The 27,484-nt window shown below is 43.0% G+C and overlaps 1 protein-coding gene across 6 annotated transcripts in view; it reads right to left on the reverse strand.

Moving 5' to 3' along the window:
* dock8 (dedicator of cytokinesis 8) overlaps window positions 1-27,484 on the reverse strand; it is a 273,645-nt gene that overhangs the window by 225,929 nt on the left and 20,232 nt on the right. For 4 of the 6 annotated variants that reach the window (XM_060841212.1, XM_060841167.1, XM_060841183.1 and 1 more), the window contains exon 2: window positions 3,171-3,276. The exons of 1 other annotated variant lie outside the window; for it this stretch is intronic. In XM_060841212.1, coding sequence (XP_060697195.1) covers window positions 3,171-3,276 — 106 coding nt within the window. Of the gene's footprint in view, window positions 1-3,170; window positions 3,277-23,507; window positions 23,538-27,484 lie in introns of those variants that run through there. One more of the 6 variants, XM_060841175.1, reaches the window with a different exon arrangement.

Genomic DNA, 27,484 nt, shown 5'->3' on the forward strand with positions numbered 1-27,484 from the left:
GTCCTGCTATTCATTACAAAAGTTAAAAGATTTTATAAATGTATGTAAACTTCTGCAAATTACTTGTCTATTTGACTCAGGTTAACAGAAAGTAGAGATTAGAGTGGTGTTGAAAAAGCACAGCAGGTTAGGCAGCATCCGAGGAGCAGGAAAATCAACATTTCAGGCAAAAGGAAAGGGCTTTTGTCTGAAATGTCAATTTTCCTGCTCCTCGAATCCTGCCTGACCTGCTGTGCTTTTCCAGTACCACTCTAATCTTGACTCTGATCTCCAGCATCTGCAGTCTTCACTTTCGCCTTAACAGGACCAGGTTTTTCCTACTAAAGTAGAATTATTATTTATTACAGTAAATAAACTGTAGCTACAGTAAACAATTATAAACTGTCAACATATAACTCTATTCATTAAATAGCTAGCCCCCTTATAAACCTCTCTCCCTCCACAAAAAGAGACAATAAAACATGGGTGTTATGGATGGAGGCCGAAGTCTATGAACACAGTTCAAAAGATCCCTATCCATAGGGTTCACAGAGGTCAACCTTTTAGCTTGTCAGGGCCTGCTGCTCCTTGATCACTCTTTTCCAAGTCCTTTCACTTGCCTGATAGAGGCACAGAGTGACTGGTCCATACTTATAAAGTGTCTGCCTTATTGGTTAAAAGCCACAGCCACTGATATGGAGAAACAGATTTCAAACTTGAGGTTTTTTTTGTGGCAGCAGTGTAAATGACAGCACCTTCCTTCTAATGGCTTATGACCAGACATTCCCATCAACAAGCTTTTCAGCTACCTGGGAGCCAATGATCATTGTTATCAGGCAGAAGACCATGGTCATCAACAGCTGGTCATAACTCCACAGACCAATCAGCTACTTGTTGCCAGCTGAATCCCCCCTTCCCATACACACCTCTGCTCCAACTCATCTGTAGTAACCCCTCCCACTGTGGGAACAAACACCCGTTACAATAAGCGTTTGGTAACTTGCTTTTAAAAGGTGCAGCAATCCTTTAGACAACCTCTAACTTTTAATAGGGTCACTTTCCCTTTTCAGTCCACAATCAAAAATACCAAAAATAAAAAGAAATGGTATTTACCAAGAAAATAGCAACACTTAAGAAAAATGTTTAAAAAGGAGAAAAAAAGTTTGAGGTGAAGAGATAGAAGGAAAATATTCCAAAGTGGGAATGTACAAGAGATCAACATTAGAAGAATACAGAAATTTCAGAAGCTGTAACATCTGAGTGGTTTGGTGTCATATTTTGTTTCCAAATGCTCTTTTGAAGTCCCTTGCATGGCTTTATATTTATTTGATTTTTTAATGTAATAAGTTGATGCTGCAGTCAGAGAGAGGTTTGGATATTAGGGAATTTCAAAGTCATGAATACAGAGTTTAAAAATGAAAGATGAGAATTCTAAGGTCAAGGTGTTACCGAATTTGGTGGCTAATGGTGTGCTAGGTTTAATCTCACTGTCACCGGAGTCTTTGCCAAAGATTTGAAACTCTCTCAATAATTCTGTTCACCACTTTAATCACCGTTAAAGATGCTCCTTAAACTCGACCTCTATGATCAAGCTTTCACTTCACTGTTCTGTACCATTTGTGCACCGGTGTCAAATGTTGTTCGATAGCGATCCTGTGACTCTTCTTGCCATCTTAGTCCTTTGTATTAACTCAGAAGTCCATGACGTCAGGTTACAGTCCAGAAGTCATCTGATGAAGGAGCTGTACTCTAATAGCTTGCAATTTCAAATAAACCTGTTGGACTATAACCTGGTGTCGTGTGATCTCTGACTCTGTCCATCACAGTCGAACACCGGCACCTCCACATTACAGCTTCTTGAACAACCAGAATTTCGTGTCCTTTACCCCCTACAAGCCGACAAGTCACACTCATAAATTTACAGCAATTATCCAAGTTCAGATTCAGTTCAAAGTGACAAGAATTTTCAAAGTTGTACCACAGATCTGCAAAACACTTCTTTGAAAGAATTCACATGGCATCAATGGAAGTTGAGTTTAAAGTTGGGAAGCTGCCTGGATTATATTTACTCAAACTTCTATACCTACTATATATGATTAAGTGTAAACATCTATTAGCCAAATGATTTATAGATAAATTTTGGTACAACCTGCAATTATAATCTCCTCCTCACATCCCCTCCTTCAAAGATACCACAAGTTAAATTGTTCAGTATGTAGTCAGCATTTACTTAAAATGTGAAATTTATTCCCAGCTGTGGCTCAATGGTTGCATTTTCATCATGAAAACACAAGGTTTTGGGTTGATGTCCCACTCAAGAGCTTGAGCACAAAAATCAAGGCAACACAGTGGCTCAGTAGTTAGCACTGCTGCCTCACAGTGGCAGGGACCCGGTTTAATTCCAGCCTCAGACGACTGTGTGTGTAGAGTTTGAACACTCTCCTCATGTCTGCGTGTGTTTCTTCTGAGTGCTCCGGTTTCCTCCCACAATCCAAAGATGTGGAGATTAGGGTGGACTGGCTATACTAAATTAGTCCAGAATTCTGCAAGCTAGGTGGGTTAGCCATGGGAAATGCAGGGTTACAGGGATAAGGTACCGGGGTGGATACTCTTCAGATGGTTAGTATGGACTAGATGGGCTGAATGGCCTGCTTCCACACTGTAGGGATTCTATGAATATGCCAATGTTGTACTAAGAGGGTACTGCACTACCATAGATGCTGTTGTTTGGATGAGATATTAAAAAAAAAGCTCTAACTACCTGGTTGAGTTGACGCAGAAGACCCCACAACACCACACCCTGGCCAATATTTAAAACTTGATCTGTTTTTGTGATGTTGGTTATGTTCTTGCAGTTTATGGGAGTTTGCTGGGCAATACCTAATTTTAAGAACTCCATGTTGAATTGGAAATCAGAAATATTCAGCATCTTTGAAAGAACATCATAAATCCGTTGCTTCTTCCTATCTCAATTCATTCACATTTGCTTTTCCTTTCATCATCTCAACATTATATATTTATCTTTCTTACAACCACTCAGGAATCAAATCATTCAGGAATTTGTGAAATAAAATCCACATGATACCTCAGTCTCAAATACATATTAAGACAAAAGTCTCAGTGCCATGCTTTAAATTAACAGAAATCATTTAGCAAAAGCCTGTATGCTCCTGGAGTTATAGTGGACTTACTATATGCAATGATGGGGAGCCAATGACACTGGAAGTACGTGGGTGAAAAATAGCTGCATGATTTGTTTGTTGGAAACACTGCCTTCTCATTTCAGCTGAGGAATACCTACAACAAAATAAATAATAAGTTAGGATAAAATAAAGAATTGCAGATGCTAAAATCAGAAATTGCTGGAGAATCTCAGCAGGCCTAGCAGCATCTGTGGAGAGAGAAACAGCTTAACATTTCAAATCCAGTTTTCTCTCCACAGATACTGCAAGACCTGCTGAGATTCTCTTTTCAAATTTTTTTAAAAAGTCAGGCTTAGACATTGACAGGATTCTTTCATGATTTATTTGTTTTGCCATTCTTAATTTTCTGTTTCAGGTGGTAGATTCAGTGGAATTTATACAGACAGAGCTGGTCTCGATTAGCTCAGAAAACTCCACTTTTCTCTTCTGTTTTGTGCATGTTGACTGGCAAAGAAAACCCCACAATAGAGTCATAGAGATGTACAGCATGGAAACAGACCCTTTGGTCCAACCTGTAGTCAGATCAGATGAGTATCTATTGTAGCCTCAACAGGACTTCACTGTCAAAGAAATGAGGTTGAAGCAAACACATACATCCCAATTTTACCTCCAGGCAAGTAGACACCACCGGTAACACCATCATTGAAATGACCCACTGCAATAACCTTTACTCACACAAAATTATGACAGAGCTCATGAGTGCGACAAACCAGAGTGAAGATAGATATTGTTCAAACATCCTCCTTTTCATACAAAGAAAATTTGAAATTGCACGCTCTCTTATTTACAAGATGCTCAACCTCCATGGTCCACAATCCTGCACGAACAAAAAAAAACTTCACATCTTTCTAGTCTGTTCCAGTTAGATGTAATTGATATACATAAATTACACACACAATTTTTAAAAGATTAGTATCTGTGAAATGATGACTGTTTGTCTAATGTCAGATGGATGCTAGGATGACTCAAATACAGTCATAGTTAAAGTTATACAACACAGAAACAGACCATTCAGTCTAATTTGTCCATGCCAACCAAATATCCTCAATTAATCTAGTCCCATTTTCCATCATTTGGCGCATATCCCTCTAAACCCTTCCTATCCATATACCGATCCAGATGCCTTGTTTTTTTAAAATATATTCTATTGAAAAAATAGATTTTTTAATATTACAATAAATACAAAACAATACAATTCAAAGCAGTACAAAAAAAACACAAATTAAAAAACCCAACCCACCCTCATCTATAAACAAATGTAGAAAAATATAAAATTTTAAAAACTAGCTATGTAACTAAATAAATAATAACCAACAAACTAATAAATAGTAATAACTCAGCCAAACATACAATCACAGTTCCTCCTCCCTGGATATTGGACTCGTAAAACACAAATGGTACAGCTATATAAAAGTCCTTCTTAGTGTGACAGATAAATCTATCTCCAAGTATTCCAAAAAGGCCTGCCATATCTTATAAAAATTCTCAATTTTGTGGTGTACCATACTTGTTAGAAAATGCAGTGGAATATGCTCCATAACAATCTTCTGCCAACCCGAAAGGCCTGGGAGTTTTTTGGATATCCAACCTAACAAGATATTCTTTCTTGTGCAGAAAGGGAGGATATTGAAAACCTTTTCTTATGTGCATCTGCAGGGAAAACACTGGGCAGGCCCAGAAGAGGAGAAACTGGGTCCTTCTCCACCCTTACACCCAAAATCCTCTCCATTGCACCTGTCATAGCACTCCAGTACGTTTGAAGCTGACCATAAGATCAGAGACAATGGGTGAAAGTGCCCGTACAGACCTTGCACTTAGGACATGTTGAAGATACCCCTGGTTTAAATTTTGACAAATGGGCCGGAGGCTTCGATATCTAGCCATATTGAAAAGGGATCCCCACAAACCCAATCACTCAGGTAGGATAAAAGTGAGCTAAGTTGGTAGCTGTTAATGTCTTCGAGGAGAAAGTGAGGACTGCAGATGCTGGAGATCAGAGCTGAAAATGTGTTGCTGGAAAAGGGCAGCAGGTCAGGCAGCATCCAAAGAGCAGGAGAATCGACGTTTCGGGCATGAGCCCTTCTTCAGAAGAGCTCCTGAAGAAGGGCTCATGCCCGAAACGTCGATTCTCCTGCTCTTTGGATGCTGCCTGACCTGCTGCGCTTTTCCAGCAACACATTTTCAGCTGTTAATGTCTGGAAGAACATTTTGACAAAAAAATTAGGGCAAGGTCCTCATACAATGAAATTTTATGTCATTTTGACGCCACTTTTGGAGGTGATAATATTGGGATCCCCATGAATGGCTTCTGCCAATGGTTCAATCACTAACGCTAAAAGCAATGGTGAAAGGGGACAGCCCTGCCGGCTGCCCCTAAAAATGTCAAAATGTCAAAAGATGACCACCACGAGAGCGCCACTGGAGAGAACCTTTACCCATCTTATTTAAAACTTCGCCCAGACCAAACCGTTCCAGAGTTTAGAAAAGGTACGGCCACTTAACTCGGTCAAATGCCTTCTCTGCATCTAGAGAAATCACTAATGCCTGTATTGACTGCTGTTGGCATGCTTGAATTACATTAAGCAGCCTCCTAACGTTATTGGAGGATCTGCGGCCGTTTATGAAGCCCGTCTGATCCTCTTTAAACAATAGAAGGTAACACAGTCTCCATCTTAACGCGAGAGCCTTAGAGAGGCTTTTAAAGTCCACATTTAAGAGTGAAATGGGCTTGTATGAAGCACAATCCTCCAGGACCTTCCCTTTTTTAAGAATAAGCGAAATATTGGCCTCTCTCAGAGTTGGTGGGAGACAATTCTGACTGTATGAATCATTAAACATATTGAGCATCGGGCCTGACAGCATGTTTATAAATTCCTTATAGAATTTGCTGTGAAGTCCGTCAGGACCGGGCGCCTTTCCACTCTGAAGCTGCCTCACATCTTCCTGCACTTCTTGCCCTGATAGCAGGGCATTGAGAAAGGACTCTTGTTCAGGGGTCATGTCCAGAAGCTTCAGATCCTTAAAAAAAAATTCACTTTGGCCCACCCCTCCTCACAACCCTCAGATTGATATCACTTTAGAGTAAAATCTCTGGAATGCCACATTTATCTTTTTAGAGCCCCGTGTCAGGTTCCCAGACCCTTCCCTAATCACCTTAATGGCTTGTGGGGCATTCCTTTTCCTGGCAAGATATGCTCAGCATTGCCTGGCCTGCCACCATGCTCATATAACCTTTGCTTTGCAAAACCAAGCTCCTTCTTTGCTGTCTGCATGAGCATGGAATTCAATGCAGACCGCAGCGCTGTGATCCTCTGTAGCTTGACCACCAAGGGTCTGTCAAAGTTAGCCTTCTTGGCTGCCTTCAACTGTGCTTCCATGAGATATTGCTGCTCACCCTTCTGCCTCTTCCTACTGGCAGAGTAGGAAATAACTAACCCCCTGGCATAGGCTTTGGCAGTTTCCTAAAGGATGGATGGACTACTAACCGAGCCTGTTAATGTCCAGGAACACCCAAAATTCTGTAGAGAAATACTCCACAAACTTATTATCCTTGCAGATAAAGGGATCCAGTGCCTTGAACCCACTGTAACGTCCTTAATCTTAACCAACAGGTACACTGGAGCATGATCGGAGATGGAGTGCGATTGGAGATGGCAATATTACCAATCGTACAAGATGCCACCAAGTCTAGGGTTGCCCCAGGGGTTCAGGGAAAAAAAATCAATCCTGGTGTGACATCTGTGCGGATTGGAGAAAAATGTAAAATCCCTGCCTGTAGGGTGGCGACACCCCCAGATGTTCACCAACCCTAACTCCACACACACACCCACTAACTGTTTAGTTTGTACAGAGGGTATTGAGGGACCTTTGGGTAACCTGTCTACTGTGGGATCCATGATACAGTTAAAATCTCCCCCTATAATGGTATGCCGGGACTCGAGACTTATCAGTTTAGAAAAAGCATCTACCAAAAGTTTAAGGGGATGAGCTGGGGGACAATAAACATTTAAAACACTATATTCTTCCCCATTTATCAAAACTTTAAGAATTACAAACCTCCTGTGGGTGTTTTCAACACACTCCAACAACTTAAATAGGAGATTCTTCTAACCAATGTAGCCACTCCCCTACTTCTGGTACTAAATGATGAAAATAAACTTGATCAAAGCCACTCTGCTGTAATTTCAAATGCTCCCTATTATCCAAGTGTGTCTCCTGTAACTAAGCAACACAGGGGAACCTCGATTATCCGAACGTGATGGGTTGGCACTATTTCATTCGGATAATCGATTATTTGGTTTATCGATTAAATGCCTTTCCTCTATGGCTTGGAGTTTTTAAAAAGATTGCTACCCATTCAGCAGCAGCAGCAGCACACAAGGCCCCAGCCCCCCCCCCCCCCCCCCCGCACTAAATAGGGGAACTCATCCCCTAACCAGAGGGGGCAACTACCCATCCCAAACTACTCATAGGTTGGCATCTAGCCATCCCAAACCATCTTCACTTCTCCCAGCTAGAGCTGCACCACAAACACAAGCAGAAAAGAAAGATAACACACCATAGAATACCAATATGAATAAAGAAAACGTTTTTAAAGGAAAAAAAAAGGGGTAAATACACTACCTATCCTTTGGTGCATCTTAACTTAGAAATTGAAAATACACGGCTGAACCGCTGCCAAACATAGCTAAAAACAAATTATTATCAATAGAGAAAAACTAGAAAAAGAAAGCTCCAGCCGGACTTCCTGTGTTTCTTTTACAAAACGACAAAGACATACCCAAATAACGCTACTATTTATACATACTACATTGTTTAGATTAGGTTAATTTGTCCACAAAATCTCTTGCCTTCTCCAATGTGTCAAAGAGATGTATGGATCCCTCTAAGGTGTCCGAACCACTGCCGGATACCTCAGAGAGGACTGGATCCCTAGCTCCCTCAGTCTTCTCTTGACACCGTCATAAGATTTTCTTTTCTGGATCACTGCCACTGAGAAGTCCTGGAAGAACATGATCTTACAGCCCTTGTAAATTAGGGCCCTCATATTTTTCCCCTGGATTCTGGAAGCTTCCATGATTCTCTCCTTATCTCTGTAGTGATGGACCCACACCAGGAGAGGACGAGGAAGAGGACATTGACCCCGATCCGATCCCCGCACCATGACCTGGTGAGCCCTTTCTATCTTCAATCCTCTCATGCCAGCCTCCAAGTCAAGGAATTTCGGCAGCCAATCCTCAACAAATTCCGCAGGTCGCTCACCTTCCTAACCTTCAAACAGACTGAATGTTTTTCTCCTACCTCTGTTCTGAAAATCATCGCGCAATTGCTCACGCAAATTACAGACCTGTGGTTCCAGGGCTTGGATTCTACCCTTGGATGAACTGGCAATGGCTTCTACCACTATGACCCTGTGCTCAACTTCATCCATCCTTTTTTCCAGGTCTCCCAGCTGCTGCGCATACTTCTGCAGCACGAGAGAGATTGGAGCCAGCTTCTCTTGTATTTGTTTCCCCCAGTGTCTCAAGATTTCGTGAGCTCATTCACCAGGGTCTGGAAAGTAATAGAGTCAGAGGACCCTGCAGGCCGTGCTGCAGACCGGGTCTCGGACACTCCTCCTCCCTTTTTTGGCATCGCTGGATGGCTAGAAACACAGGTAAGTTAACTTTTCAAAGTTTCTTGGGACTCTTTCTGGAGGCCAGATATCGCGATGGTCCGGGTTGGGTGGGTTGAAGGTTCGTGCTGTGGTGCAGAGCTCTGCAATACGACCTTCCTAGATTGTCGCCATCTTGGATATCCCAGATGCCTTTTAAATGCTGTAATTGTGCCAACCTCCGCCACTTCCTCTAGCAGCTCATTCCATACACACACCACCCGCTGTGCGAAAAAGGTGCCCCTTAGGTCTCTTTTATATCTTTCTCCACCCACCCTAAACCTATGCCCTCTCATTCTGGACCCCCCCAGCCCAGGGAAGAGACTTTGTCTATTTATCCTATCCATGCCCCTCATGATTTTATAAACCTCTATAAGGTCACCCCTCAGCCTCCAGGGAAAACAGCCCCAGCCTGTTCAGTCTCTCTGTATAGCTCAGACCCTCCATGGATATTATCTTTTCCATATAAAATTATTTCCTTCATTTCAACAATTCTCTTCAAAGGTGACGCTGTCCCCAGCTGCTCTCAAGTTGTTCAACTCTCTGTGGATGTTTAATGTAAATTTCTCAGTCTTCTCAAATTGTTCAGACAGCCTGTTCAAGAACGGTTGGAACAGACCACATTTTTTTTGGGACAACAGATTGAAAATTAAAATAAGATAGACACTGCTCTTAAAAGGGGAGAAGGAACAATGTGTTTTGACAATAAAAAAGGATTAGTGCATATAACCAGCGTTATTGTTTGGGATCACCGAGTCCAGACAAAGTGCTCGATTTGACCTGGGTTTAGGAGAGGTCAGTACAGCAACAGGCCTTTGATTGGTCAGACTGCAGTTTGACAGATCCTGGGAGGGAGTGAAATGGATAAAAAGTAGTAAGGAGACTTCTAGAAGTTAAATGCATCAATGTTTCTCTCCAGCCTTTCTCTGTAAAGTTGCTTTCTCCAACTTGTTGGAACAGTAGAAAAACTACACTTGAAAATGCTGAAAGAAATACTCCTAAAAGACAAATACAACAAAAAAAAGATAGTGAATCCAACCAAGTAAACAATAGCCGACAAAATGACCAATCCTGTACAAATAATACTGAGCGATCATTTAAGAATCTAGAATTTTATTCACCTATTTGCGATTTTGGACTTGTGATACATAGAATGTAGAACAGCACAGCCCAGGAACAGGTCCTTTGTTCCACAATGTTGTGCTGAACGTGACACCAAATGAAAGGAATCCCATTCTGACTGCCCTTGGTCTATATCCCTCCAGTCCTTGCACATACATGTGGTTCCCTAAAAGTCCCTTAAATGCCCTCATCATATCTGCCTTCACCACCACTCCTGGCATTGTGTTCTAGACGCCTACTACGACAGAACTGTGATCTTCTGAATACTGCCTTTACCTTCACCTCAATGTTTGTGTGTGCCTTATTCCCTGCGTGTGTCACTGCGTGTGTCACTGCGTGTGTCACTGCGTGTGTCACTGCGTGTGTCACTGCGTGTGTGTAACAGACAGTGTAGGGAGAGAGGGAGAATTTAGAGTTATAAATCCTGTTATTTTACTGTGCTTGTTAATTATTACATTAAATTGACTTCGGTTTTAAAATCATAACTGAAGGAACCTGCTCTGGCTTGCATTTAGCCAGGGTAGCAGCCAGAGGGAAACTGGGGTGTGTAGTAGTTTCATTAAATCCTAACATTTGTTGAGGTAAATGTTGGGGAATAGTGGGGCTTGAACTGAAGGTTGGTTAATGTGGGTTAAGGAGTGGCAGATGGAGTTTAGGCAAATGTGAGATGCTGCATTTTGGAAAGGCAAATCAGGGCAGGACTTATACACTTAATGGTAAGGTCCTTGGGAGTGTTGCTGAACAGAGACCTGGGAATGCTAGCTCATAATTCCTTGAAAACGGAGTCACACAATGACAGGACAGTGAAGGTGGTGTTTGGTATGCTTGCCTTCAGTGGTCAGTGTATTGAGTATAGGAGTTGGGAGGTCACGTTGTGGCTGTACAGGACATTGGTTAGGCCACTTTTGGAATACTGCGCTCAAGTCAAGATGGCAGCAAATAGGATGCTCCAACTGGAGCTCTGCCGCTCCTTCCTTTCTCCCACTTTGGTCTCTCGGTAGGTCCGGGCCTGATCTCCTAGTGAGTTGTGGTGGGTCCAGGGCCTGGTCTCTTGGCAGGTCATGGCAGTATCTCAGCTTGGCCTGGGAGTGAATCTTGCCCAGGCATGTTCCCCAGGCAACGGAGGAGATTGGACAGGCGGCAATGTCTGCAGCAGCTGCTTCAACAACAGACAGTTAAGGTCTCCCAGAGAGTGAGGTGAGCGGAGCACTCAAAGACTTAAACCTTTAGCTTTTTCCTTTATTTTCCAAGCTTAAACTAAGAAAACCTTAAATGTAAACTATAACTTACTTTTTCATTTTTCTACTTAGCAATTAAATAACGCTCAACTTTTTAAACTCTCGTTTCTCTTAAGTAGTAAGTTTGGTGATAAATATCGCATTCCCTCAACCAGAGCATGTCCTGTACTCAAGGTCCTCCATGCTTCCAAGTGCTGTTCAACAGAAGGGGGGGGGTACATGGTTAACAGCTGGAGGTTTGTTTGCCCATGCTCCTCCTGAAGACGTGAAACTTCACGGTGTCCAGAATCAATGTCAAGGACTCCCAAGGGAAATCCTACCTGTGCCCTACTGTGCTGCCATCTCTGCTGGGTCTGTCCAACCAGTGAGGCAGGACGTACCACAGGATGGTGATGGCAGTGCCCAGGATATGGTCTGCAAGGTATGATCCCAGCTGTTGCTTGGCTAGTCTGTGACACAGCTCTCCCAATGTTGGCACTGGACCCCAGATGCTAGTGAGGAGATTGCAGGGTCAAGGGCCACGTGACAGCTTTGAGTTGACTACTCTGCCATTCCTCCCTCCTGGCTTCCCCCAGCTTGTGTCAGGGAATGGGAGACTTCGCTGGGACATCACCAACAGCATCTCACTCACTGTTTGATGAAAGATCAGAATCTGAAACTTGAACTCCGTTTCTCTCTCTCGCCACACAGATGCCTTCAGGCCCTGCTGGCTGTACCCAGGGTTATCCAGGTTTAAGCCCTCCTGAAGAGCTTGGCATTGGAAAAGAATAATAAGAAGAACACCGGCTTTGAGACTGGACTGAAACTACATTTATTCTGACATTAAAACATGAAAATCATTTTAAATATAAATGAGCTTGATGCAAATAAAACCCTGAACCCCAAGTAGAAAGGAAAAAGAGAGTTTAAAAAAGGACCAAGTTAATAGATGTGAAGCTGGAAAAGCACAGCAGCTCAGACAGCATCTGGGGAGCAGGAGAGTTAATGTTTCAGGCTGAAACACTCAGTGAGGACTCAGGCCCGAAATGCTGACTGTCCTGTCCCGCTCTTCCAGCTTCACATCTATTGACTTTGACTTCCAGCATGTGCACTCCTTACTGTCTCCAAGTTTAAAAAGACCAACCTCCTTTTGATAGGCCAGAGTTGTCCAATTAGAACGCGCTCAGTTTTGCAAAGTGACAGGGAGGTATTCTGGGAATAATAGAGCTTGGCAGATGCAGTTGTTGGCTGGGTAGCGGAATGTTGAACAGAGTGCCCAAGCACCTTTCACATTCAGTTATGAGGGCAAGGCAGCTATAATGCAGGTAGGGTCAATGTTGCTGGTTCTTTGAATGTGTGCACAGGAGGATGCCTACTTTCTAGTGCACGTTCTGATCCAGAGAATGTATTTTAAGCTATTCATGATGGAAGATAATGTGATGCTAAGTTTATGAATATTGGTTCCATTTCATTGAGCTTACAATAATGATCTATGCATAAACGTTTTGAAAATACCACCAGATATTGCTTCAAACGAGCTGGAAGCTTCACAAAAATTCTAAGTATAAAAAAATGTTTCAGTTTACACTGCATGTAAGGGGAGGTAGAGGCAGAAAGTTGCATAACATTTTGGTAGCATTTAGATAGGCACTTGCAACACTGAGGCATACAAGGTATTGGCCTGGTGCTGGAAAACGAGATGAGAATAGGGAGGTGGCTGTTTTTTTTAAATCAGCATCAATAAAATGAACTGAAGGGCTTTTTTCTGTGCTGTGGATCTTCAAGACTGAGCTGTCGCAAAATGTGTCACTGGGGAACGTTTTTCAAACATGGGTTGTTTGAGGGGGGGGGGGGGGTCTTCAAGAACAAATCGTTTGCAAATCTCTGTCTCGGATTAAAGAGGTGCCCCTATTGATCAATTTCAAACATCTCTAAATCAGTGAAACCCTGGCAGGTATTAATACATTCCTTGGGACTTCAATCCTCCAGTTTGTGAATATCACAGCCAACTATCCAAAAAAGAAAGTAAATTCAGCAAAATGAAGAAAATGTTTTGTTTGACAATGTCACAAAGCTAGTCCTTTTTTTTCTCTAAAAACTGTTCCTTGGCACAAGGAGACTCTGTCCTTGATTTTTTCAGTGGGGCAATAAACCGGGCCGAGCTCTGATCACTCTGATTTGGTGCAGAGATGAAAAAGATTTTGAGGGGCCTTTTGTTTATGTGTAAACAGATGAGACTTCAGGCCAAAGTAGTCATGTTTTAGAAGTGACCAGTATAATGTAAGGAGAGTGGTCAGCTCTCTAGCTGAGCGGAGCAGTTTTAGTTCAGTCTTGAACTGGCTGGGAGGTTCAACAGGGAGCTGTGGGGAAGCCCTCTCTCTCTTTTCTGCCCTTGAACTTCAACCTGTAAGCATGTGTTCCATTTCTACTGGTTTTTAAAGGGAGTTTGCTTATTGGGACTGTTGTGTATATTCGGAACAGCATAATTAAGTTGAGTTGGATAGGTTTAGCTCTGTAGGGGGTCTTTTTTCTGGTCTTTGTGAATAAATTTTTATCGGTTTTAAAATCTAGTAGCCAGCCTAGCTATCTTTCACTGTATACTTACTGAAACAAATTGCAAAGTTATGGTCTGAGCTGCCTGCTTAACAATGTTTTGAGTGGCCTGGCCCAATCCAGAACAGACTGAGGGCTCTTTGCAGGATTTAAACAGTGAGAGGTAGGAGCTAGCGTCTTTATTTCGGGTGTTGGTTTAGTTGGTAGACAAAGCTTGGGATAGGAATGGCTCTTTCAGTTGCTGGAGGTGGATGCAGTGACTTTGGAAGTTTTGCAAAAAGTGACTAAGACCAACATGCTTCTGTGAGGAAAGGAGAGATCATTACAGCAGTAGTTCAGCATTTAAACTTGCTGGAGAATCTATAGGGATGGCAAGGATTCAATTGCAAATGACGCAGCTTGAGTTAGAGGCGAGAGATAAGGAAAGGGCAGCAGAAATGAAACAGTTTGAGTTACGATTAGAAGCAGAAGAGAGAGGGAAAAAGAGAGAGCTTCTGAACTTCAAAAACCGACACTTAGAAAGGAAAGTTAACTTAAAAGGCCGAGGGTAGGCTCAGTGAGGAAGTAATGGGAACTCATGTGGAAGAGAACAATGAACACAGTACATGCAGCACAAATACATCAGAGTGATACAACACAAAAATGTTCCTTTCAGGTTGTGATTTTGCTGAATTGCTCAAGAAACAAAGTTTGTATATTTGAAATATAATTACAATAGCTCATCAGTAACATAAGATTATAAAGAAAGAAGAAATTGTATTTGTTTCTTTCAATTAAAATGCTGAGCAAGTTTTACATCATCCAACAACTTTAAAAAGGTAATTCAAATTTCCACAAACTGTCTCTTTGATAACAACACACATTTTGTTTTGCGGAATAAGTCTATAGGTGGATACAGTTCAGAAAACAAAGCACTGAACTAGGCCATGCCTTCCAATAATTCTGCTGCTTTATTATTCATGTTGTTTATCATGCATTTTGTCCATCATCTTCTTGGAAAAGATATAGTCTTCTTTTGGATCTTAAATGATTTAAATCGATAATAAAAGACCAGCTGAAAAGCTCATTAACTTTTGGTTTAGAAGATTTTGTTTTGACAGGGAAGGGATCATAGAAAGAAATTTCTGCAGGAACTTTCAAAAGACAATTGGACAATGCTTGAAGAGAACTAATTTGCATGATTTTGGGGGGAAACTTAAGATATGGGACAAAATAAGACAGCTTTTGAATGATTTTTATTTGTGATATAATACAGGATTCTATGTCTATTTATGAATGGCCAGGACTCAACATTGCTCACTTTTAGACCTTCTGTCAATTGCTCTGGATCTAGGGGAGTCTGCCACATTCTTTGTTTATTTAAAATGGGTGTTGGATCTATATTTGGTTTAAAGAAAAGGTTGATGAGGACTTCTGGAGTTTGCAACAATGATAAAGGAATCAACCTGGAAACAGTATCTGGAAGGAGGAAGTTAACAAATGAAGGCCATATGGTGGCAGACACAAAGGAAAACACCACTCAAAACAGCAGGGGGAGAGCAGAGTAGGCACATTTATAAGGAACTGTATATTACCATTAAGGATTATGAGCTGAAGGCAAAGTTAAAGTACAGACTCTGGACAATTCTCCGATTGTGATAAATGGCTGATTAAACTGTTTAATAAGTTTTATAACTAGATTCAGCCAAAGGAAGCGCTCTGTAATCTGTGCCATCATACTGGGCACCTCGGAGACAAGGTTCTGTAGGTTTTCTGGAATAACTGTCTTCTGGACACTTGGATAGAATCCAGTGATCACTGTTGGTGACTCCAGGATCAAATCCATCAAGTGAAAAAGGGAGAGGAGATGTTGTTCCAAAGGTCACGTTGGAAAGACAGATTGTACATGCTGTCACATTTTGCAGGATGTGATACAAATACTTGTCATTTCATGAGCTAATCTTTTCTCACTCATTGCACATGTAATTAACAGTTTGTATTATTTGACAAGATGAAGCAAAGTGGTCAGCTAATATTTCCATTTGCAGATGATTTAGTAAATTGGGTTATTTTGGATGACTGTTCCCCTATGGGGATCTTAATATTTACAGTTTTGCATATTGTTAAGTATCAAGAGCCACATAAATGTTTCCTTGCAAGAAACCCTGGGGATTTCCTTCAAGTGGTTTTATTTTCCATTGCTATGCCTGTTTGTACAATTCTGACAAGAGTTAGCCAAGTATGGTTCACAAAACAGGCCCAATTTTAATTTATCCCCTAAAGTGGTGTCAAATAGAGAGATCTAGAGGTTCAGGTACATAGATCGTTAGCATAGCATCCTATGTAGACAGGATGGGGAAGGTAACATTTGATATGCTTGACTTCATTGCCCAAGCCATGGAGTACATGAGTTGGGACATCATGTTGTGGTTGTACAGAATATTGGTTAGGCCACTTTTGGAGTACTGTGTACAGTTCTAGTTGGCTATAGGAAAACTATTATCGAATTAGAGAGGGCGCACAAAAGATTTAAGGATGTTATCAGGATTGGAAGATTGGAGTTATAAAGGAGAGTGTAGATAGGCTGAGACTTTATCAATGGAGCACAGGAGGTTGAAAGGTGACTTTATAGAGGTTTATAAAATCATGAGGGGCATGGATATGGGAAATAGCTACAGAGCTGGGCTGAGAGGTAGCAAATGGGAGTTTAATGTGGACAAATGTGAGGTGATTCACTTTGGTCGGAGTAACCGGAATGCAAAGTACTGGGCTAATGGTAAGATTCTTAGTAGTGTAGATGAGCAGAGAGATTTCGGTGTCCAGGTACACAGATCCTTGCAAGTTGCCACCCAGGTTGACAGGGTTGTTAAGGTATACGGTGTTTTAGCTTTTATTAATAGAGGGATCAAGTTCCGGAACCATGAGGTTATGCTGCAGCTGTACAAAACCCTGGTGCGGCCGCACTTGGAGTATTGTATACAGTTCTGGTCACCACATTATAAGGAGGAGGTGGAAGTTTTGGAAAGGGTGCAGAGGAGATTTACTAGGATGTTGCCTGGTATGGAGGGAAGGTCTTACGAGGAAATGCTGAGGGACTGGAGGCTGTTTTCGTTAGAGAGAAGAAGGTTGAGAGGTGACTTAATAGAGACATACAAGATAATCAGAGGGTTAGATGGGGTGGACAGGGAGAGCCTTTTTCCAAGAATGGTTACGGTGAGCACAAGGGGGCATAGCTTTAAATTGAGGGGTGACAGATATAGGACAGATGTCAGAGGTAGTTTCTTACTCAGACAGTAGTAAGGGTATGGAATGCTTTGCCTGCTTTAAGTATGTTTAAGTCGTCATTGGACAAGCATATGGAAGTACACGGAATAGTGTAGGTCAGATGGGCTTCAGATTGGTATGACAGGGCGGCGCAACAGAGGGCCGAAGGGCCTGTACTGCGCTGTAATGTTCTATGTCTTCTCCTAGCAAGGGTAGAGGAGTTCAAAACTAGGAATCATATTTTATGAAGAAGAGAGAAAGAAAAGACTTAAAAAGGGATAGAAGGGGCAACTTTTTCCACACAGGATGGTTCATATGTGGAATGTGCTGCTCGAGGAAGTGGTAGATGAAAGTACAGTTAGAATATTTAAAAGACATTTGGATAGGTACAGGAAGAGGAAAGGTTTAGGAGTATATGGGCCAGGTACAGGCAAATGGAAAGAGTTATTTTATTACACTGTAATTTGTACACCACTGTGCCTGTTGCCTTGATGTGTCAGGAATTACTGTGCTGTCTTGCAGGTTTTGCACTTCAGGCTGCCCTGTGTATGACCGTGTAGTTTGTGCTGTCCATGTAGTGTCCTTGGTCCTGGAGGAACATGGTCTTGTTTACATGGTAAATTATGAAAAGGAGATTATTGTCTGCGTGTGTCTGGAAGGGCTGTGGTTTTTTTTTTAAAAAGGTGGTTATTAGTCAGTCAATGACAAACTGTTTTTAAACAGCTGAGGGCAGCACAGTAGCTAGCACTGCTGCCTCACTGAGTCAGGAACCCGGGTTTGATTCCAGCCTCAAGTGACTGTCTGTGTGGAGTTGCCCACTCTCCCTGTGTCTGCATGGGTTTCCTCCCACAGTCCAAAAGATGTGCAGATTAGGTGAACTGGCCATGCTAGAGTGCCGATAGTGTTCAGGGTAGTGTAGGTTAGGTGCATTAGTCGGGGAAAATATAGGTTTGGGGAATGGGTCTGGGTGGGTCTTTGGAGGGCGAGTGTGGGTTTGTTGGGCCAAAGGGCCTGTTTCCACTCTGCGCGGATTCTAATTCTGCAGGGACTCTACTGTATCAATTAAATATGGTAGAAATAACAAATAAAGCTACTCTTGACTTGTGTTTATTTTGGGAACCTCATGAACATTGACGAGTTAGTCTGAAGGGTCTGCTGTTCCCATGCTGCATGGACGGACAGAGTTGTCATCTCTGGGTTGTTGTTGGTGCCACATGACACTGAGGCAAGGAATAGGGAGAGAGAGTGCAGTTGAACACATGGCTGCAAGGATGGTGTAGGAGGGAGGGCTTCAGGTATTTGGACAGTTGGACTGCATTATGGGGAAGGTGGGACCTGTACAAGCAGGACAGGTTGCACCTGAACTAGAAGGGCACCAATATCCTGGGAAGTGGGTTTGCTAGTACTCTTCAGGGGGGTTTAAAACTAATTTGGCAGGGGGATGGGATCTGGACTTGTAGTCCAGCAAGTAGGTTAGCTGTTTTTCAGGATGTCCAAGAATGTAGGGAGGCTGTGGAGAAGGTAGCACTGACAGGGAATACTTGCAGACACAGAAATGGGCTCAGGTGTGTATACTTCAACACAAGGAGTATCAGAAATATGGTGGGTGAACTTAAGGCGTGGATCGGTACTTGGGACTACGATGTTGTGGCCATCACGGAAACGTGGATAGAAGAGGGACAGGAATGGTTGTTGGAGGTTTCTGGTTACAGATGTTTCAGTAAGATTAGGGAGGGTGGTAAAAAAGGAGGGGGGGTGGCGTTGCTAATTAGAAATGGTATAATGGCTGCAGAAAGGCAGTTCGAGGGGGATCTGCCTTTGGAGGTAGTATGGGCTGAAGTCAGAAATAGGAAAGGAGCAGTCACCTTGTTGGGTGTTTACTATAGGCCCCCCAATAGCAGCAGAGATGTGGAGAAACAGATTTTGGAAAGGTACAGAAGCCACAGGGTAGTAGTCATGGGCGATTTCAACTTCTCAAATATTGATTGGAAGCTCTTTAGATGAAGTAGATTGGACGGGGTGGTGTTTGTGCAGTGTGTCCAGGAAGCTTTTCCAACTCAGTATGTAGATTGTCCGACCAGAGGGGAGGCCATATTGGATTTGGTACTTGGTAACAAACTGGAACAAGTGATGGGCTTGTTAGTGGGTGAGCATTTTGGTGATGGTGACCACAATTCTGTGACTTTCACCTTGGTTATGGAGAGAGATAGGTGCATGCAACAGGGCAGGATTTACAATCGGGGGGGGGGGTGGAAGGGTAAATACGATGCTGCAAGATCATTTTTTCAAGGAACAGATACGACGTGTCCTTGATATGTATGTACCTGTCAGGCAGGAAAGAGATGGTCGTGTGAGGGAACCTTGGTTGACGAGGGAGGTTGAATGTCTTGTAAGGAGGAAGAAGGAGGCTTACATAAGGTTGAGGAACAAGGTTCAGTCAGAACGTTGGAGGGATACAGGATAGCCTGGAGGGAGCTGAAGAAAGGGATTAAGAGAGCTAAGAGAGGGCATGAAAAATCTTTGACGGATAGGATCAAGGATAACCCCAAGGCCTTTTATGCGTATGTGAGAAACATGAGAATGATGAGAACGAGGGTAGGTCCGATCAAGGACAGTAGTGGGAGACTGTGTATTGAATCAGAAGAGATAGGAGAGATCTTGAATGAGTACTTTTCTTCAGTATTTACAAATGAGAGGGACCGTATTGTTGAAGAGGACAGTATGAAACAGACTGGTAAACTAGAGGAGATACTTGTTAGGAAGGAAGATGTGTTGGGCATTTTGAAAAACTGGAGGATAGACGAGTCACCTGGGCCTGACGGGATATATCCTAGTTTCTGGATCAGTGGTGCTGGAAGAGCACAGCAGTTCAGGCAGCATCCAAGGAGCAGCAAAAATCGACGTTTCGGGCAAAAGCCCTTCATCAGGAATAAAGGCAGAGACCCTGAAGCGTGGAGAGATAAGCTAGAGGAGGGTGGGGGTGGGGAGAAAGTAGCATAAAGTACAATAGGTGAGTGGGGGAGGGGATGAAGATGATAGGTCAGGGAGGAGAGGGTGGAGTGGATAGGTGGAAAAGGAGATAGGCGGAAAAGGAGATAGGCAGGTCGGACAAGTCTGGACAAGTCATGGGGACAGTGCTGAGCTGGAAGTTTGGAACTAGGGTGAGGTGGGGAAAGGGGAAAATGCGGAAACTGTTGAAGTCCACATTGATGCCCTGGGGTTGAAGTGTTCCGAGGCGGAAGATGAGGCGTTCTTCCTCCAGGCATCTGGTGGTGAGGGAGCGGTGGTGAAGGAGGCCCAGGACCTCCATGTCCTCGGCAGAGTGGGAGAGGGAGTTGAAATGTTGGGCCATGGGGCGGTGTGGTTGATTGATGTGGGTGTCCCAGAGATGTTCCCTAAAGCGCTCTGCTAGGAGGCACCCAGTCTCCCCAATGTAGAGGAGACCTCATCGGGAGCAAAGGACACAATAAATGATATTAGTGGATGTGCAGGTAAAGCTTTGATGGATGTGGAAGGCTCCTTTAGGGTGAGGGAGGAGGTGTGGGCACAAGTTTTACAGTTCCTGCAGTGGCAGGGGAAGGTGCCAGGATGGGAGGGTGGGTTGTAGGGGTGTGTGGACCTGACTGAGTGAACGGTCTTTGCAGAAGGCGGAACGGGGTGAGGAGGGAAATATATCCCTGGTGGTGGGGTCTTTTTGGAGGTGGAGGAAATGTCAGCGGATGATTTGGTTTATGCAAAGGTTGGTAGGGTGGAAGGTGAGCACCAGGGGCGTTCTGTCCTTGTTACGGTTGGAGGGGTGGGGTCTGAGGGCGGAGGTGCAGGATGTGGACGAGATTCATTGGAGGGCATCTTTCCTAGGATTATGTGGGAAGCAAGAGAGGAAATTGCAGAACCATTGGCAATGATCTTTTCATCTTCACTGTCAATGGAGGTGGTGCCAGGGGACCGTAGAGTGGTGAATGTTGTGCCCCTGTTCAAAAAAGGGAATAGGAATAACCCTGGGAATTACAGGCCAGTTAGTCTTACTTCGCAAAGTAACGGAAAGGGTACTGAGGGATAGGATTTAGGAGTATCTAGAAATACACTGCTTGATTTAGGGACAGCCAGGACGGATTTGTGAAGGGTAGGTCTTGCCTTACCAGTCTTATTGAATTCTTTGAGGAGGTGACCAAGCATGTGGAGGAGGGTAGAGCAGTGGATGTACTGTACATGGATTTTAGTAAGGCTATTGATAAAGGTTCCCCATGGTAGGCTTATGCGGAAAGTCAGGAGGCACGGGACAGTGCGAAGTTTGGCCAGTTGGATAGAGAAGTAGCTAACCGGTCGAAGTCAGAGAGTGGTGGTAGATGGTAAATATTCAGCCTGGAGCCCAGTTACAAGTGGAGTTCCACGGGGATCAGTTCTGGGTCCTCTGTTGTTTGTAATTTTTATTAATGACTTGGATGAGGGAGTCGAAGGGTGGGTCAGTAAATTTGCAGACGATATGAAGATTGGTGGAGTTGTGGATAGTGAGGAGGGCTATTGTCGCTGCAAAGGGACTTAGATATGATGCAGAGCTGGGCTGAGGAGTGGCAGATGGAGTTCAACCCTGTCAAGTGTGAGGTTGTCCATTTTGGAAGGACAAATAAGAATGCGGAATACAGGGTTAACGGTAGGGTTCTTAGTAAGGTGAAGGAGCAGAGGGATCTTGGGGGTCTATGTTCATAGATCTTTGAAAGTTGCCACTCAGGTGGATAGAGCTTGTAAGAAGGCATATGGTGTATTAGCAGAAGGATTGAATTCAAGAGTCGTGAGGTGATGTTGCAGCTGTATAGGACCTTGGTAAGGCCACATTTGGAGTACCGTGTGCAGTTCTGGTCACCTCATTTTAGGAAAGATGTGGAAGCTTTGGAGAGGGTGCAGAGGAGATTTACCAGGATGTTGCCTGGAATGGAGAATAGGTCGTATGAGGATAGGTTGAGAGTGCTAGGCCTTTTCTCATTGGAACAGCGAAGGATGAGGGGTGACTTGATAGAGGTTTATAAGATGATCAGGGGAATAGATAGAGTAGACAGTCAGAGACTTTTTCCCCGGGTACAACAGAGAGTGTTACAAGGGGACATAAATTTAAGGTGAAGGGTGGAAGGTATAAAGGGGGATGTCAGGGGCAGGTTCTTTACCCAGAGAGTGGTGGGGGCATGGAATGCACTGCCTGTGGGAGTGGCAGAGTCAGAAACATTGGTGACCTTTAAGCGGCAATTGGATTGGTACATGGATAGGTGCTTAAGCTAGGGCAAATGTTCGGCACAACATCGTGGGCCAAAGGGCCTGTTCTGTGCTGTATTGTTCTATGTTTTATGAATCTATGACTATATCTCAAAACATTATTAATGCAATAGTGTTCATAGCATTGTGAGCAGTGTGGGCAAAAATACCAAATTTTCAAGTGCAAATCTAGATAGGTTTTCAAAGATGTAGGGTATGGCCTTACCAGAGACACTTCCTTGTGAGCTCAATAAAAATATAATATTAATAACAGTGGCATGATGCTATAGAAGGAAAGGTAAATGGGATACAGTAGAAAGAAAACCTGAAGATGTTAGAGAAACAGAAACAGAAATTGCTGGTTTGTGGAGACAGGAAGCAGAATTGAAGTTTTGAATTCAAAGACCCATCCTTAGAATAGGGTCTGTGTCTGATTGACATTAATGAGTGGAGTCGCACGACGTCTGTGCTGGAGCGTGAACATTTTATAACTTCTCGCAATGACTTGGATGAGGGAACAAAAGCATGGTAGCTACACCGCCGAGGACACAAAGCAAGGTTCAAAACATGCTGCTGTGAAGAAAGCTTATGGAATTTGTAGAGATTGATTGAACAAAAATCTGGCCGATGAAGTATACTTTGGAAAAACATGAAGTTATTCATTTTTTCGGAAGAACAGACATTAGAGTCTTACTAAAAAGGAAGTGGACTGCAGAATTCTGGGTTACAGAGGTATGTGGATGTTCTTGTTTATGAATCAAAAGATGTTAGTATGCAGGTCTAGGGCATAATCACGAGGACATATGTGATTTTATTTCGATTTCATATTTGCTGGCTGGCCTATACCCAGCTATCATTGCAAAGGTGGTAGGGAGCTACCTCTTGAACCGCTCCAGTCCACCTTCTGTGGCTTCACCCACAATGCCCTTAGGAAGGAAATTCCAGGATTTTAACCCAGTGACAGTGAAGGAATGGTGATATATTTCCAAGTCAGGATAGTGAGAGGCTTGGAGGGGAACTTGCAGGGGATGGTGTTCCCATGTATCTGCTGCCCCTGTCCTTCTAGATGGAAGTAGTCACAGGTTTGGAAAGGACTGTCTGAGGATCTCTGGTGAATTTCTGCTGTGCATTTTGTAGATAGCACAGATTGCTGCTACTGAGTGTCAGTGACAGAGGGAGTGGATGTGGTGCCAATCAAATGGGCTGTTTTGTCCTGGATAATGCGGAGCTTCTTTACTGTTATCATAGCTTGACTTATCCAGACAATTCGGAAGTATTCTATCACATCTTTACCTGTGCCTTGTGGAGATGCTTTGGGCGGACAGAGGGTGGGATATTTGCCGCAGTGTTCCTAGTTTCTGATCGGCCTTTGTAGCCACTGTATTTATATGGTGAGTCCAGTTGAGTTTCTGGTCAATGGTAACTCCCAGGGTATTGATAGCAGGAAATTCAGTGGCGACAACACCATTGCCTCTTGGTATTCAATAGTCAGATTGTATCTTGTTGGATGGTTACCACCTGGTATTTGTGTGACATGAATGCTACTTGTCACTTATCAGCCCAAGTCCTGGATATTGCCCAGGCCTTGACATATTTAGTAGTTGCTGCAAGTCCAAAATGTTGAAACTAGTCACAGCTTAGCCAACTTAGTTCTGACTTTGTTGTGTAAGATCCTGAGTAAGATTGCACAATGACTGATGCAGGAAGTAGACACATTAACCTGTTGTATGGGGATGCTGTTCTGAAGTCAGGATAAAAGAACATTGTTCAGTCAGAACATAGTGGATTTGAGTTGTTTATGAAGTTTCTCGCTCACGTGATGATTGCCAGGTATTCGACAGAAAACAAAATGGAAAAAGATGAACAAGTGCTTCATTCTCCACGCTAGTCTTTCAGATTGTTTAAGTTTCTCAGTCATGTAACATGGTAGGTCTCTCTTGTCTGACCACCCGAGCTGGGCTCAGTTTTCTTATTTAGTAACAGTGTGTCAGCAATTACTCTTCTGTGATGACCCTTCAATAAAATCATGGAATAGGTGTGTTCTTTGACACTAGTCACAAGTAGTTTTGGGGATAAATACCCAATTATTAGCACCAGTGATGTACCTAATAAAGACACCAGAACAAGACAATTGTGATGCCAGAAGCAGTGATTAATCTAGGAATAAATCAGAGAAATAGAGTGATAAAAATCAAAAAAAGTGAATAATAGCACTAAAATCCCTGCTGAAAGATTATTTTTTCTTTGTCCTTTACAGATGTGTGTTACTGGAGAAAGTGAGGTCTGCAGATGCTGGAGATCAGAGCTGAAAAATGTGTTACTGGAAAAGCGCAGCAGGTCAGGCAGCATCCAAGGAACAGGAAATTCGACATTTTGGGCATAAGCCCTTCATCAGGATCAGGATTCCTGGGGAGAAGGTAACTGAGTGCCAATCAACCCCACTGCCCCATGACTGAACATTTCAACTCCCCCTCTGTGGAGGACATACAGTTCCTCAGCCTCCTCCACCACCACCACTCTCTCACCACCTGACACCTGGAGGAAGAACACCTCGGTACACTTCAACCCCATAGCATCAATGTGGATTTCATCAGTTTACTCATTTCCCCCCCCCCCATCTTACCCCAGATCTAACCTTCTAGCTCAGCACCATCCTCATGACCTGTCCCAGCTGTCAATCTTCCTTTCCACCTATCCACTCCATCCTATCCCCTTTATCCCCACATCCATCCACCTATTGTACTCTTAGCTCCCTTCTCCCTAACCCCACCCCCCACCCATTTACCTCTCCACTCCAGAGGCTCCCAGCCTCATTCCTGACTAAGGGCTTTTGCCCAAAAGGTCAATTATCCTGAACCACCTCACTCCTGTACCTGACACAAGACATCCAAAAGACAGTCCTGTACTCCGTTCCATCACAGAGTTTATCAAACTGTTTCAAGTACATCCTCAGAGTTAGCCCTGAAAGAAGTGCAACATCCTCAACAATTCAAGGAAATTGCCCACACAAGACCATCCAACCAAGCAACCATGAAAAAGGTTCCAACCTTCGAGCACCTGATGGAAGTCAAGCATAAACAGGGAAAAGATCATGTGATAACCCAAGCATCCAACAATACTAGCCCTACCACTGGTGAAGTCTAGAGATCCAGCATTGCTGTATTTAGACATTTTTTTTTTAGATTAGATTACTTACAGTGTGGAAACAGGCCCTTCGGCCCAACAAGTCCACACCGACCCGCCGAAGCGCAACCCACCCATACCCCTACATTTACCCCTTACCTAACACTACGGGCAATTTAGCGTGGCCAATTCACCTGACCCGCACATCTTTGGACTGTGGGAGGAAACCGGAGCACCCGGAGGAAACCCACGCAGACACGGGGAGAACGTGCAAACTCCACACAGTCAGTCGCCTGAGTCGGGAATTGAACCCGGGTCTCAGGCGCTGTGAGGCAGCAGTGCTAACCACTGTGCCACCGTGCACATCTCAGGATCCACTAATCTTTGATCCTAAGAGACTGGTTGAGCAAGAGAGACAGAGACAGAAACACAGACAGATTGAGAAACAGAGAGACACAGACAAAGAGCAAGAGGACAGAGAGAGACAAAACAAGTGACAGACTCAAAGTTCATGCACACTTTAAACCGGACATGTCTCCTGAATGCCAAGTCTAAATATACAGTTACTGTGACAATGTGACAGGAGGGCAGATGACAAGAATTGAAACCATTCTTCCTGTCCTAACTGTCTAAAGCTATTTTCTCTATTCTCTCTCTCAAAAAAAATGATCAATTTTCAAAATTCCATACGTCAAGTATCGAAATGTTATCCGTTTCTACTGCAACGTCTGTTTTATGTTGGGCATTTCAATTTTAAGAACAAGTTTCAGCTGAAATCTTTCCACCATTTAAATTAAAACACATTCCCACAATGAGTGCTGGAGCTCTAATTCAATTATCAAAGCAATGCTCACATTTCAAAAACACAAGGACATTGGAACAGTGGGATTTTTATACAAATGCTGTGTTGGTGTTTCTAAACTCCCAATGGTCCAGCTGCTCAAAAAAAGGTCAGAGACAGGCAATAAACAAATATTAGCCCAACCAGCAACACCCATACCCAGTAAACAAATAAAAAGGCAAATGGATTCTGCTTCTGACTGACCACCCCAACCACATAATTTGATTCAAAAAAAAGTTTCAACAGCTGAGTGAAGGCCCTGTATTTACTCTCCATTCTAAATATTCATGCAAATCCATCTGGGGTGACAAAAAGGGGTTATTTGCTTACGACATGTCAGAAGTCCTTTGATTAAAAAAATCAAAACGCGCACACAAGTTTTTAAGGCCTGAAAGAATTACAGCTGGGGAATTTAAATTCAGTTAATTGAATAAAACAGAAACAAATTTCTGTAATCAATAATGATGGCTATGAAACTTCTGAATTGCTACTAAAAGCCACTGCCTTCCCAATGTCCAATGGGAAAGGAAATCTGTAATGTCCTTATGGATGGAACCTTCCCACCCAAGTCCTTTCAGAACAGAAATGCTTATAGGTTTTTAAAACCACAGCATGGAGTGTAAGGGGATTTGCCTTCTTCGTTCGTAAAACTGACCCAAACAGAGTGAACAGTTGTGCATTATATTTTGGATAGAAGGATCTGGAGATTTTATTGGTTGGGGAAAAACACCCACAGCTAGAAGCCAGTCATTTTGCTTTCAGTTTGCAGGGATCGTGGCTGAAGCTGGAGAGTTGATCCTAGAGAAGAGAGACAGCTTGGAACAGATGAAGGAGGGTAAAACTAAAATCTTCATACAAGTAAAAGTTTCAGACCAGAAGTGTTTGGTTAAAATCTTTAAGGATTTGAAGCTAATAAATCTCAGCTCAATTGTATACACATTCAAAAGAAGAGATCAGATTCTTAAAATGAGGATGAGGATTCAAAGCCACAGCAAAGTCAAACCCAATATTTGGCAGAGTAAGAAATTAGCAGCATGTTGGAACAGTGTAAAGAGCTACTATTGGGATTAATGAGATTGTAGTTTTTTGAAATATAACTTGTATTATATGCAAATAAAATAGATAAACCAAGTTACCTGCATCTCTTTGTACAACAAGCCTCTGGTTTATTGCTAAAAACAAATCACAGCTTGCACCTCAGTGAGGGACCACCTCGTTAAAACAGAACAAAACAAAAAGATACATCAGGTCAGACGCTGGCTGAGACCTCTCTTATCCATTAAGAACTTTGGGTGGAATCACGATC

Source organism: Hemiscyllium ocellatum, chromosome 2 (genome assembly GCF_020745735.1).
Source record: "Hemiscyllium ocellatum isolate sHemOce1 chromosome 2, sHemOce1.pat.X.cur, whole genome shotgun sequence".
Taxonomy (NCBI): domain Eukaryota; kingdom Metazoa; phylum Chordata; class Chondrichthyes; order Orectolobiformes; family Hemiscylliidae; genus Hemiscyllium; species Hemiscyllium ocellatum.